The 13,928-nt window shown below is 49.8% G+C and overlaps 1 protein-coding gene across 1 annotated transcript; it reads right to left on the reverse strand.

The window, feature by feature from the left end:
• Nucleotides 1–3,664: 3,664 nt before the first annotated feature.
• On the reverse strand, nt 3,665–12,609 carry LOC138987125 (UL16-binding protein 3-like). Its single transcript, XM_070367029.1, is given in 7 exon segments — nt 3,665–4,928; nt 6,096–6,228; nt 7,385–7,479; nt 7,481–7,652; nt 8,028–8,291; nt 12,324–12,451; nt 12,539–12,609. Coding segments are annotated over 7 exon segments (1,050 nt in total). The 3' UTR covers nt 3,665–4,741.
• Between the last annotated feature and the right edge of the window lie 1,319 nt (nt 12,610–13,928).

Here is a 13,928-nt window from a genome sequence, read left to right on the forward strand (position 1 = left end):
GCTCTGGGTTTGGCAGACTTGGGTATGCTTGGTGCCGCAGACATGGGTATTGCATAAGTCCTCTTGGTGGAGGTCGCCATTAACCCCACCAAAGAGCTGCCAGAACGTACACAGGACTGGGGGAATAGACTCTTGGAGGGCACGAACAGAACCCTAATGGATAGAAGTGGATAAGAGGCCAGATAAGAAATTTAGGCGAGGCTTCACTGGGACACGTGCTGCAGTGTGAGGGCGCAGGCACAAGCAACAGGTTTCCTTGCTCATTCCCTTGGGGGGAGGGTGGTGGGGGAGGCAGGCTGGTCCCTTATATGGGTGAGGGTAGGGGCAGGTCAAGGCTTAGGACCTGAGGGATGGCTTAGGTGGTCTGCCCACCATCGTGGCAGTGCCCTGTGCAGGGATCATAGCCCGCACTGCTTTTCCAGTTGGGTGTTTTATCTTTTCATTCATAATTAAGCCCAACTTGGCATGCATGCAGTTATTTTCAGTCCCTTATAATTGCTTTGTATTTTGTTGCTGGAGGAGATCACTGTCCAGGTGCAAGCACTAGAGCGAAGGTCTACAGATCCTAGGTTTCAAGTCCCAGCAGATCACTTGCACTGTTGGACATGTTTCTCATCCATGCTTTCCTCTCAGGCTCCATGGACTCCATCAGGCTTTCCCAAGGATCTGGTGGATTGCACACTTTCCTGCCCTTTCATACCATGTCCGCCCTGGCAGATTCACTTCTCTGAGCCTTGGATCCTCCTCTACCACCTGCCTTGGAAGTTCTGGACTTTCTCTTTCATGCCAGGTGGGCCAGGCCTTTCTCCAGGCTTCCAAGACGCATCCTAGTGGGAGATCAGCAGCATCTCCCTGGCCTTGCTAAGTCCTGTGACCCCTAATTGTGAACTCTCCCTTCTCCAGCTTTGGGTTCTGTGCTCATCCTGCTATCCACTGTGATCCTGCTTACTCAGGAGCAGCCCCCAAAGGCTCACTTAAATTTCTTGTGCTGCTGCATGAGAAAAACCCAAGATCCTCCTTCTGCTCAGACCAATGGGCTGTGGGCCTCTTGCATTAGAAATTAAGGAAAATTTTACTTCATAAATCTGGCTAACATTGAGAGTTCCAGATAATTCTGCCAGTTTCCTCCTAATTCAAAAATTCTTAGTTAAGCAGTTTAACGCACGCCTCAGAGTGTTCTTGTTTAGTCACTGGTTGAGTGTGATTCTTTGCAGCCCCAGGGACTATTGCCCACAGGCTCCTCTGTCCATGGGATTTCCCAGGCAAGAATACTGGAGTAGGTAGCCATTCCCTTCTCCAGGGGATCTTCAGGACCCAAGGATCAAACCTGAGTTTCCTGCACTGCAGGCAGATTCTTTACCGCTGAGCCCCCAGGGAAGCCCCTTGCCTCAGTATACACAGGTATTAATACATATGCATATACACAGGCTTTTGGAGTCTGATCAAGCACCAGCTTAAATCCCTGCCCTACCACTTCCTAGAGGGCCGCCTATGGAAGATATTTCACCTTTGGAAACTTTTAGATCTGCTTTTCGGTGTTCTCCAAGGTAGGGGTTCCAGGTGCTAGTGGTAAAGAACCCGCCTCCCAGTGCAGGAGACGTAAGAGACGCAGGTTTGATCACTGTGTTGGAAAGATCCCCTGGAGGAGGGCATGGCAACCCACTCCAGTACTCTTGCCTGGAGAATCCCATGGACAGAGGAGCCTGGAGGGCTACGGTCCACAGGGTCGCAAAGAGTCAGACATGCCTGAAGCAACAGAGCACGCATGCATGCATGTGTGGCACTGAAGTCCTTTTCCAACTTCACCATCCATCACTTTCCTGGCGCAGCTGTTACAAGCTCTTCCCCAGACCCTCCGTGCCACCCGGTTTCGTGTCTTCACTCCCACCAGAACCCCTGCCCCATCACATCTCTTACCCTCCAATTTCCACTCCAGGTCTCCCTCCCCTATGCAGCATTTCTGCCCTTCCGATGTGATTTCCACAAGGTTCTCACTGCACTCTAGTAGTTGATGTTATCCGTGTTATTTATTTACTAAAAATAAGCTCCATGAAGACAGAGCCTGTGGTTCGTACATCCTGTACTTTCTGCTGCGGCTCCCACACAACATCTTCAATGCGAAGGATGTTCACTAAATGTTTGTTGAATGAGTCGTGATTCCTAACTTAGACCAGCTGTTAAGTGCCCATAAATTCATCCCAATCAGAAAGTAGAGGAAGGTAAAGTAAGAAATACTAACCAAAGGAAGAGCAGTCTTTCTCATATTTCTTCGAAATCCCAACTGTTTACTGGGGCAGAGAGAAGGGGGTGGTGGCTGGGGCTCTTCTATCCCAGGGACTCCCTGTCCAACAAGCCTCATTCTCATTAGGAGATTGGTTTTCCAAGTGTGTTGAAAGGAAGGATCGCAAATACTTTTCTCACCCCTAGCCTGCCTAGGCTTCATCCTGCCATCAAAACTACTTGTAAACATCAAGGATTTTCCCTGTGCTAGTGAGGAGGGTCATAAATTTAATAACATATGTTTGTTTTACAAAATTATCCATTCACTTCTTCCCTTGTAAACCCTCCTGATTTGTCAAGACCCACCTCAGTGCCACCACCTCTGTAAAGCCTTCCATGACTGTTCATTCATTCAACAAGCACACATTAAGCACCTATGTTGTGCTCACCACTGTGTTGAGTGCTGGAAATACGTTGCTGAGTGAGACAGACACAGTCCCTACCCATGGAGTCCATGTCTAGTACAAAGGTGATGTAGAGGCTTGTAACGGAGATTCAACCATGCTGGGGGAAATCAGAGCAGGCTTCTCTAAGGAAGCTATGTTTTACACCATTTCCCTCCCCCCATGTTTCCCTTTCTTGTTACATCTGTAATCACAGAGATCTGGGATTAGGGGCCCCACTTAACTGTATGTGTTAAAGATCGTGACGTATGTCAATAATATCCTGACCACAGAGCCTGGCACATAGCAAAAGCCAGATCTGGGCAAAGCCAATTGGAAACTTTCTAAAGCGAATTCATGATCATAAGTTCCAACCAAAACATTCGTGATTCATGAATAGAGGTTGAAATTTCAACATTAATAGAAATTTAGAAGTTGATTTTAACTTTCTTAGATGACTTTGAGGAGTTCAAGTGTTCACTTTTGAAGAAGTAACTACAGATGTGGCGAAAATAGCAAGAGAGCTAGAATTAGAAGTGGAGCCTAATGTAAAGATGGGACTGATGGTTGCAATCTAATGATAAAATTGGAATAAATGAGAGTTGGTGCTAATGGATGAGCAAACGAAGTGGTTTCTTGATATAAAACCTCCTCCTGGTGAAGATTCTGTGAAGATTGTTGAAATGACAACAAAGGACTTAGAATATTTTAAGTTTAGAATAAATTTAGTTGAAAAGGCAGGAGGAGGATTTGAGAGGATTACCTCCAATTTGAAAGAAGTTCTACTATGGGTAAAACTCTGTCAAAGAGCATTGCATGCTAAGAGAATTCTGTGAAAGGAAGAGTCAATTGATGTGGCAAATTTCATTGCTGTCTTCTTTTCAGAAACTGTGCTACCCACCGAAACCCCCAGCAACCACCACCCTAATTAGTCAGCAGCCACAGACACTGAGACAGGACCCTCGACCAGCAAAAACATGGTGACTCCCTGGAGGCTCAGACGATGCTCAACATATTTTATTTTAGAAACAAAGTGTTGTGTGTTAAGGTCTGTACATTGTTTATTTAGACATAAAGGTATTGCACACTTTACAGACTTCCATGTCAACACAGTATTATGTGCAGTGGAAATTCCCTTTATTGTGAAATTTACTTTATTGCCCTGGTCTGGAAGCCAGCCCACAGTATCTCTGAGGTTGGCCTCTATCTACATGGCTTTTAGAGTATGTTTTCCATCCTGGAACTAACACTCGGATGGCTGCATAGTAGGGTGAACACAGACCTACTGTTGGGATATGGTGATATATACATTTAAAAATCCAGAGAATTTAAGGATCACTTCACCGCTGGACTGCATGTTACTTTAGGAATGATCCTTAAATTCTCTGTTTCCACAAGAAATAAAGCATTATCACTGGTTTTATTTAATCCCATAATGTGGAGGAATGGAGACATACCATGACTTTTCTCCTGGATTAGAAAACAGGCATGAAGTACTTAACTTTTCTGCAATATAGAGATGTTGACTTAAGAATCACTATAAAGGCTTCCCAGGTGGCACTTGTAAAGAATCAGCCAACGAAAGAGGTACAGGAGACACAGGCGACATGAGTTTGATCCCTGGATCAGGAAGATCCCCTGGAGAAGGAAATAGCAACCCACTCCAGTATTCTTGCTTGGGAAATCCCATGGACAGAGGAGCCTGGTGGCCTACAGTCTATGGGGTCGCAAAGAGTCGAACATGACTCAGCACCAACTATGAAGGGAACCAGTCAATGTAAAATGTTATTCCTTTGAAAATATAATGAAGTTGTTTCTCTGGATATATAAAAAAAAAAAAGCCCTGAGTCCTGTAATAGCAGATGTATTTTTCCAGCAATATCATCATTTTTAAGAATAAGGTCACGATGCAGGGAAAAGTCTAATTTTCCAAAAACTAGAAGATTGAAAGTGTTATGTTTGTGGTGATCTCTTGTTCAAGTAGTTGAAAGTATCAGTGCAGAGACTGCATCACTCAACACCAAGAGGAAGTGGGAAAGGAGATTTGAAAAAAATAAAGATGTTGAGGAGGATGCTCATTAGATGTGACAAGAGACTCGAGATGGTGCAGCCACTGTGTCATCATAACTGGTAGACAGACTTGGGATTCCTAAGGTCTGATCTCTTGGCTTTAAAGTGAACGCAGGAGAACAAAAGCAGCCAAGCAAAGACTGAGTCCTGAGGCCAACAGAGCACCTGTCAGGGGCTTCCTGGGAGCACTGTCTCCTGCAGAAAGAAAGAGGCCTTGGTCCAGGAAGCTGAGGAATTCCTGTCACTTTCCTGGGGCTGCCCCTCCCCAGCCCCCATCCAGCTCCTTCCTCACTGAGGGGCTTCTATGTCCTCTACCCGCACCCCCACCCCAGGCCCAGCAGCTTGTTCTCACCTCCTCCTCCTTTCCTGTATCACTGAGTCACCCAGGCCCTGACACCCCCTGGTTAGGCTCAGGACTGGAGCCAGTGAGGAGTCAACCTGCTTCCTTTACTCAGGTCCAGATCCTCCCAAGGGGGTGCCTAAGTACCAGAGAGTAGGTCCCCAGATGAGGGGCCTTTCTTTCTGACAGCCTTAAGGGGCTGCAGGCAAACCTCCTTCCTTCGTTGCCCTGCAGCCTCTGAGCCAGCAACTGACAGCCCTCAGGACCAGGGTCCGTGCCCCCCCGCATCTCTTCCTGGTGCAGCTCAGCTGGGCGCCTCCACCCCAGCTCAGCCCCACCCATCCCCAGGCACCTCTGCTCAAGGCAATATCACTCAGTGATGGAGTCTCTGGGTCCCCAAGAGGCCACACTGAGACAGAACTGCTGCTGCTCCAGGAGCACAGGCCTGGCCTCAGCCCTTCCCACAGTCTCTGCTGTGGGGCTCCTGCCTTGCCTGCTGTGACCCAAGCCACTTCCTGTGAGAACAGGCCTTTGGAGTTGGGTCTGCAAAGGCCTTCCCACCCCTTCCTCCTGGGATGAGAGCCCGGCCCCTCTCATCTTGGCCCCCTGGGTGGGTCCCCTCCCCGCTGACACAACATGTGGAGCCCCCATGCTGCTCTCAGCCCCCGTGAGTCCTGCCTTCGCCCTGAGTGCCTGCTGTTCTCACACCACCTACCGGGGCCCTGCCAGCCAGCAGTCTGTGCTCAGTCAGGGGACTTGGCTGAACCCTTTAAGCATCAATAGGCCCTCAGCCTAGTGAAGGCGCCTCCCTTTTCACAATGTCACCTGACAGTGGGGACCTCTCAGAACTCAGGGCTGAGCTTGTCGAGTTCTGCTCTCAGATGATACGGTGTCTTATCCCCCGGCTCATTTCCAGGGTGAGGAGGTTCAGTGAGGGGAGGGGTTGGCTGGGAGTCACTGGGTCCCCAGCCTCACGACAGGACCTGTGCCCCTGCCTTCCCTCTGAATTCTGCCCTCAGTACCTGTTCTTGTGAATGATCCATGCTACGATGCTTATTATGATGAAACTGGTGAGAACTCCAAGGATGATCTTGGTTATGTGATTGCTGGTTGGGGCCGTAGGCTGCACTGTACGGGGGACTGTGGTCGGTGATGCTGCAAGGAGAGTAGAGTGAATCCTTTGTCCAGACCCCAAACTCACCAGATGCCTCCTCAGGCCCCCTGATTCAGGTACCCCTAGAATTCAGATACCCTAGGTACCCCTAGATAGGTGCAGACAGCTTGTACCCATCACATGGAGGCCCCTGTGATAGATCCTCAGGTGAGATGGGGGGAAGGGAGGAGCCCAGTCCTTACGGGGCTCTGACAGCTAATGGGGGAGCAAGGTTTCCAACACAGCCACTCAGTCCTGCTGTGACATCAGAGACAGTGACCTGAGGATGGAGTCCTCAGGAGCTGACAGCAGAGGTGGTACTGACAGTTTTCCGAAGTAGAATTGGTGACATTTAAAAGAAGATTCTGGAATGAGGGTACAGTGAGAAATAAATCCCAGAAATAAAAAAGATGTCTACAGGATTTGGATCAGCAAAACTCCATGTTCAGTCGTCCAAATGCCTGTTCTGTGAGGAAAGGACATCAGGAGGTGGAAAGGGAACGAGGATGACAGAGCATCCCGGATCATTGTTCTCCCAGGAGCTACTCACTTTTTAAATTTATTTTTTTACATTCTTTTATTTTATTTTTATTCACTCCAAAAACATTGTTAATTGGGGTACAGCCATTAACAGTGCTATGATAGTTTCAGGTGAACGGTGAAGGGATTCAGCCATAGATACACATGTACCCCTTCTCCCCTAAACCCCTCTCCCATCCAGGCTGGCACATAACACTGAGTAGAGTTCCATGTGCTATTCAGTAGGAGCTTGTTGGTTATCCATTTTACATATAGCACATGTACATGAACTTCCCAGAGTCCCTAACTATCCCTTCCCCCAGGTAACCATAAGCTTGTTTTCTAAGTCTGTGAGTCTCTTTCTGTTTTCTAAGTTTTTTGTACTATTTCTTTTTAGATTCCAGATATAAGGCATGTCATATGATATTTCTCCTTCTCTTTCTGACTTAGATCACTCAGTATGACACTCTCTAGGTCCATCCATGTTTCAGGAACAGCTCACTTTAGATGGATCACTTTGCCAAAACACACATACACACAGACACACACAGACACACACAGACACACACACCCACACACAGACATTGGGTCCATATCACCTTGGGTGGACTACCACTTCCTTATACTCGTCTCACTTACCTGAGGTCTTCAACATTTTCTCCCAGCACACTATAAAATCCTGAAGCCAGGCCTGACAGTCTCCCATGGAGACTTTCTTGAAGAAGTCGGTCACAGCTCTCCCACTTCTCCTTCATCCGCCTCCCTCCAGAATGAACCTCTGTCCAGTGTCCATTTTCTGAATCAAAGCGGAGGCACATTTCTCCATTGAAGCCGAACTGCCAGGATCCATTGATGTGTCCATCCTCTTCACACTGGCACGTCATCCTGGCCTGCAGGGTCAGAGGGCCTGACTCCACCAAGGAAAAGAAAGAGCTCAGCCTTGGACTTGACAAATTCTTTGCCTCACCGTGGTCCACCTCCCCTGGGCACAGGTAATTGGCCCTGTTCTCTCCTCCAAGGTCTGCTCCTTCCACTGGACTACTAGGGAAGGACCAATACCCAACTGAATTTTTTACCCATAAACAGTGGATGCAGCCCCTTCAGTATTTGGACTTCCTAACTCACCCCTGGACTCAATGGCCATGAGTTTGACTTGATGGACATGAGTTTGAGCAACCTCTGGGAGTTGGTGAAGGACAGGGAAGCCTGGCGTGCTTCAGTCCACGGGGTTGCAAAGAGTGGGACACGACTGAGCGACTGAACTGAATTGAATTGAACTCACCTCTGGCCGTGTGTTTTTCCGGTATAATGTCAGGCAATTGCCCCTTGAGGAAGTCCCCGATGTTTCTCAGTGGTTCTGTCTGTGTTTCCCAAGTGTTCGTAGTTTTCATCTCCTCTCCCAATGGACTTGTGGATTGGATCTTGGTGCCACCACAGTGATAGGAGAGAAAAAAATTCCCATCGACCTGGCCTTGAACCACACACCACAGCTCTCCAGGACTGGGGTGAGGATCGACGGTGAAGTTGTAGAAAAGAGAGTGAGTGTCTGTGAAGGAAAATGCAGGTGAGGGCAGGTTCTGGAGAAGACCCATTACCTCCTCCCCCCACTTATGTGAGAGCAGAGTAAAGCTGCCAGGCTGGGTTGGTAGAGCAGGAAGGCACCCCTGGCCCCCAACACCACCTACAGGCTGAGCAAGCAGAGAAACCACATAACATTATCTCTACTCTGCTCATAAGGCCAACACAGAACCCAAAGCTGCAGAAAGGAGAATTCACAGGATTTAGCAAGGCCAGGGAGATGCTGCTGATCTACCACTTTGACGGGTCTTGGAATCCTGGAGAAGGCCTGGCCCACATGACATGAAAGAGAAAATCCAGAACTTCTGAGGCAGGTGGTAGAGGAGGGGATCAAAGGCTCAGAGAAGTGAATGTGCCAGGGTGGACACGGTATGAAAGGGCAGGAAAGTGTGCAGTCCAACAGGTTCTATGGAGCCCGAGAGGAAAGAATGGATGAGAAGCATCTCCAACAGCTCAAGGGTGACTTTTGCTGAAGGTCAGGGATGGTGGTGGGATTGGTGTTCCTGTGCGCTTCCAGCAGGACTGAGGAAGAAGGGGAAAGAGCCGATGCCAAGTGGAGTGCTCTATGTCAGAAACAAAGCAGACGCAGTGACCAAAGTGACCAGAGAGCCCCAGTGTAGCCAGGACTCACTGCAGAGAGTACCACGCTGGCTCATAGCACAGGGCGATCCTAAAGGCAAAGGGAAGAGCAGTGAGCCCTGTTAAAAACTACATGATTGAAAGGAAAAATTATATAAAAAAACAGAGACAAACACAAGGCTGGATGTTCAGGAGGCTGAGTGCAGACATCCCAACAAAATGTCTGGGTCCTTTGTGCAGTATCCAGCACTGAGTCAGGTCTTATATTTAGAATCCACTACTAGAGACAGAGATGCCAGGCTTCAGCAAGGAGGGGCCTCTTATCACCACAGCAAGTGCAGAAGTCCTTCTGGCCTTTGGAAGCCACACGGTCATTGACTGGGGTAAGTGTACACTTGGCAGAGAAGCCACCCCCACATTCATAAGGACCTAGAGTGGGACTGTCATCGTGTCCAACAGTCTGAAACATCATCATGGCCCGCCTGTTATTACTGTGGTGCCTGAGATCTGTGGTAAGGAGTACACATCTGTCCCACGTGCTGCCCACAGGAGTGTCACCCATTCACTGATCCTCATAATGCTCATTTCACATCCATTGCATTTGCAATATGAATGAAAAATCTTCACAGTTAGTAAATTACCGTGCTGTGAGGGCTACCACAGAAGCGATTTCCAAGTTCACACTTCTGACACTGACCTTCATTCCCCAATAGTATGTGTAAACAATATCATATCCTGGAGAAAATGACTAACAACCTACAACCTTTCCAGGGTTCAGGAGTGTTATCCCTATCCTATTTCCATTAAATTTGCAGTGTGGCCCATAGACTTCTATAATTGTACATATAACATATTTCAGGCTCTGCAGACCATAGTTTTCTGTTACAACTGCTGTCCTAGCACAAAAGCAGTCACAGATGAGTGGTGAATAATGACCTGTTTCCTGGGCACATGACCCAGCAGAACCTGTGACGTCAGAGGTATCTGTGGTCAGAAAGGTGCTATGTGCCGTCTATGGCATTTTACTTGGAGGTTCACAACACAGACCCTTTATGTCCTGAAGCAAGGCCATGCGAATTGCAATGGGGAATACTACACCATTTAAATGTGGCTCCTGGTATGGTCCTGGGGGCTGGTGGAGGTGAAGCCTCTGGTCATGAAATGTCAGTGTTGTCCATCATGATCTGGGCTCATCAACCCCTCATCATTAGTCCACATAGACCAACCATCATAGGATTGAAGTGATATGGTGGTGTGGCATAAGAAGGGCCAGAGGTAACAAATAAGAGAGAGCAGCAGGTGGCTTAGGCCTGACATCAGAACTGTAGGACCACTATTCTCCAGGGCCTGCCCTGTGGCTCAGCGGTAAGGAATCCATCTGTAATGTCGGAGCTGGAGTAGATGTGGGATCTATCCCTGAGTGAGAGAAGATCCCATGGAGGAGAGCATGGCAACCCACTCCAGTGTTCTTGCCTGGAGAATCTCTTGGACAGAGGACCCTCGTGGGCTATAGTCCATAGGATCATAAAGAGTTGGACATAACTGAAGTGACTTAGCATGCACACACTATTCTCTGCTCATGCCTGAGGCTTCATGCAGTGTCCCCTATATCTCCATGGACCAAGGAAGCCATTCTAGAGCAGAGGGGGTCAGGGGACATTAACCCGTATCTGCTGGACCCGCACTCCTTTCACAATCACACCACCCAGAACCTACAAGGTAGGACAGAGCAAATTTTTGGTTCACTAACAGGCAGCTAAGGAATACCTCGCACTAGTCCCTAGGGGAGGAGTCATTTGTTACTGTTTTGTGACCCAGGGCAGTCACATGGTTCTTTTGGTTTTTCAGGTCGTTTTTTCCTGCTCTTGTAGCACAAATGTGGAGATGTATAACGCACACAGACACCACATGGCCTGTGGAGACCAACAGATTTACTCTCTATCTTTTGAAGAAAAGGTTCTCCAACTCCTATCTTAAATAATAGCTATAATAGGCCACTGTCTCCATAGTCTCAGGGAATATGAATGTGGGACCGAAGGGTAGAAGTGGGGGTGCCCGTCCTCACCCTCGTGCCCTGTGTCACACACTTTGGGAAACTCTTCTCCCATCTCTCCTGCTTTATGTCCTGGGGGCCAGGCTGGGAGGCTTCTGCTGGGGTGAATTCTCAGGCAAGAGGATAGGGTGCCAGTTGACAGAGGGCAGGTTTAGGATCCCTTCACAGATGGGAAGTTGTTGGAGGCCCTGAGGTTCTTGGGATGGGGAGGGATATGGAAAAAATACTGTTGTAACCAAGCACATGAAATTAAAAGACGCTTAGTCTTTGGGAGGAAAGTTATGAGCAACCTAGACAGCATATTGAAAAGTAGAGATATTACATTGCCAACAAAGGCCTGTCTAGTCAAGGCTATGGTATTTCCAGTGGTCATGTATGGACGTGGGAGTTGGACTGTGAAGAAAGCTGAGCGCCAAAGAATTGATGCTTTTGAACTGTGGTGTTGGGGAAGACTCTTGAGAGTCCCTTGGACTGCAAGGAGATCCAACCAGTCCATTCTGAAGGAGATCAGTTCTGGGTGTTCATTGGAAGGACTGATGCTGAAGCTGAAACTCCAGTACTTTGGCCACCTCATATGAAGAGTTGACTCACTGGAAAAGACCCTGATGCTTGGAGGGTTTGGGGCAGGAGGAGAAGGGGACGACAGAGGATGAGATGGCTGGATGGCATCACCGACTCGATGGACATGAGTTTGAGTGAACTCCGGGAGTTGGTGATGGACTGGGAGGCCTGGCGTGCTGTGATTCATGGGGTCGCACTGAGTGGGACACGACTGAGAGACTGAACTGAACTGAACTGAACCAAGCAGGACTCTAAGGAGGCGTCCTAGGACAGACTCCACCCATCTCCCAGACCCTCCCTCCTGCACTGCCCGCCCCCCCCCCCCCCACTCTCCGCCCAAGTGGCAGACTCCACCTAGACCCTTGCCCATCTCCCGCCACCTTTCCTGCGGCCAACGCAACTGGTCAGACTCCACCCAGTCTTCCCCTGAACCGCGTGGGTTCGGTCCCTCGGAAGCGGCCGCCACCTTTCCTGCACCCGCTTCAGTGACTCTGAATTCCGGACGGGGAAACCCGGGGGGCTGCAGCAGCATTTCGTGACGCCGACCTGGCTCTCAACGTCTCCCTGCCTTCCCTCCCTTCCTGCTGGGATTCCTTTTTCACCCAGATCTTGTCTTTTCCCTGCAGGGGGACGGCAACAAGCGCGAATGGGGGCGGGGAGCAGGAGCCCAGCGGGAAAGGAGCGCGCGGAGCTTTAAAGCAGGGAGGCGGCCCCGCCTCGGCGTTCCCCGAACCGCCTCGGACACCCCATCCCTCTCGGGTCTTAGGGCCCCGTGTCCTCTCCTCGCAGGTTAATCCCCGAACTCACCGCCTCGCGCCGTGCAGAACCGGAGAGCCACGAGTAGCACCTGAGCCCACGAAACCAAGACGCGCTCTGGGGCCAGCCTTCCTGTCCATCCCCGCCTGGAAACTGGTTGGATCCGACTTTGCTGGGAGCTATTTATACGAGGGCTAGCCCGGCATCAGTCCATTCTCCGCCCCTCACTCCTCCCACCGGGCTGACGCCGCGCCCCCCTGACTCACTCCTTCCTCCAGTCCCTCAGCTGGGACTTTTCTCCTGCAAGTCCTTCTCGCCGCTCAACCTTCCTCCCCATTCCCGCCTGCAGTCTTCCTGCGGTGGTGGTTTACTCGCTCAGTCGTGTCTGACTCTTGCGACCCCGAGGACTGTAGCCCGCCGGGCTCCTCTGACCATGGGGATTCTCCGGGCGAGAGTACTTCAGTGGATCGCCATGCCCTCCTCCTTGGGATTTTTCTGGCCCTGGGATCGAAGCCGGATCTCCTACATTGCAGGCAGTCTTTACTGACTGAGCTTCGAGGGAAGCCCTGCTTTTCTTAAAAGACTCAAGATTGACCCCTGCACCGCGCCCCTGCCCCAAAACACAACCCCCACCGGAAAACTCTGTGGATCTCTTGAAAGGGCCTGGAGAGAGCCCTTAAGTGCAGTGTCATCAGCAATATATTTTCTAGTAGTTTCTGTCCGAGAGTAGTCCTAGACCTTTTGTGGGCCAAAGTAACTGTTCATTAGAAAAGTTTGAGGACTGAGGCCGGAATCCGATTTTCCAGGTTCCGCGTGGAGACCGGGATCCAGCGCTGCCACCGGGCGCCCCTGGCGGTCTCTTCCGGCTGCTTGTTCTACTCTGGTGCGTTTGTGCATGCTAAGTCGCTTCAGCCATGTCTGACTCCTAGTGCCCCATGGACTTTAAAAGCCTACCAGGCTCCTCTGTTCATGGGATTCTCTAGGCAAGAATACAGGAGTGGACTGCAATGCTCTCCTCCAGGGATCTACACTGTAGCCTGTGTGATCCATTTTCTTCCCCCTCATAATTTACTTTTATGCAGTGTCCAAGCAGCATTGAGCATCTCACGTTCACGTCTCAGGGCTATCCACTGATGAAGAGTGAGATCATCCATCACTCGTTGGGACTGACAAGACCTCCTAATTCTTGGGAAGTGGGTCTACCAATAACATTGAGAGGTCAACATCTGTGACAGAGGGCTCCATCTCGCTGTTATCATGGGGCTCTTGGCCTCTGCTAGCTTCAGGGGTGAGTGAGCCCTGACCTCGGAGGGTCGTGCTGACACTTCAGCACAGGCAGTGCTCCATTTCATGTCTTGTCACTGAGTGACTCTGGGTTCCCTATTTATAGATGTGGAAATAGATTGAGCAGAGTTTCAAGGACCTGGCAAGAGCAATCAGGTGGAGTTTCATGTTCTTAGAAGTATGCTCGTTGTCAACACTCATTAAAATTACCTCCCAGTTGATTCCACTCTCATCTGGGGTCTAGACTATGTCCAGGTGCCAGGAGCATGCACGGGTGGGGGTTGCCAGGCCTGTCCAGAGAGGCCCGTCTTCCCCCACCTGGCTGTCCTGACCAGGACTCTAATGCTGTCCTTCTGCCTTTCTCCTGCTCTC

The sequence above is a fragment of the Bos mutus genome, unplaced genomic scaffold (genome assembly GCF_027580195.1).
Source record: "Bos mutus isolate GX-2022 unplaced genomic scaffold, NWIPB_WYAK_1.1 CTG733, whole genome shotgun sequence".
Lineage (NCBI taxonomy): Eukaryota > Metazoa > Chordata > Mammalia > Artiodactyla > Bovidae > Bos > Bos mutus.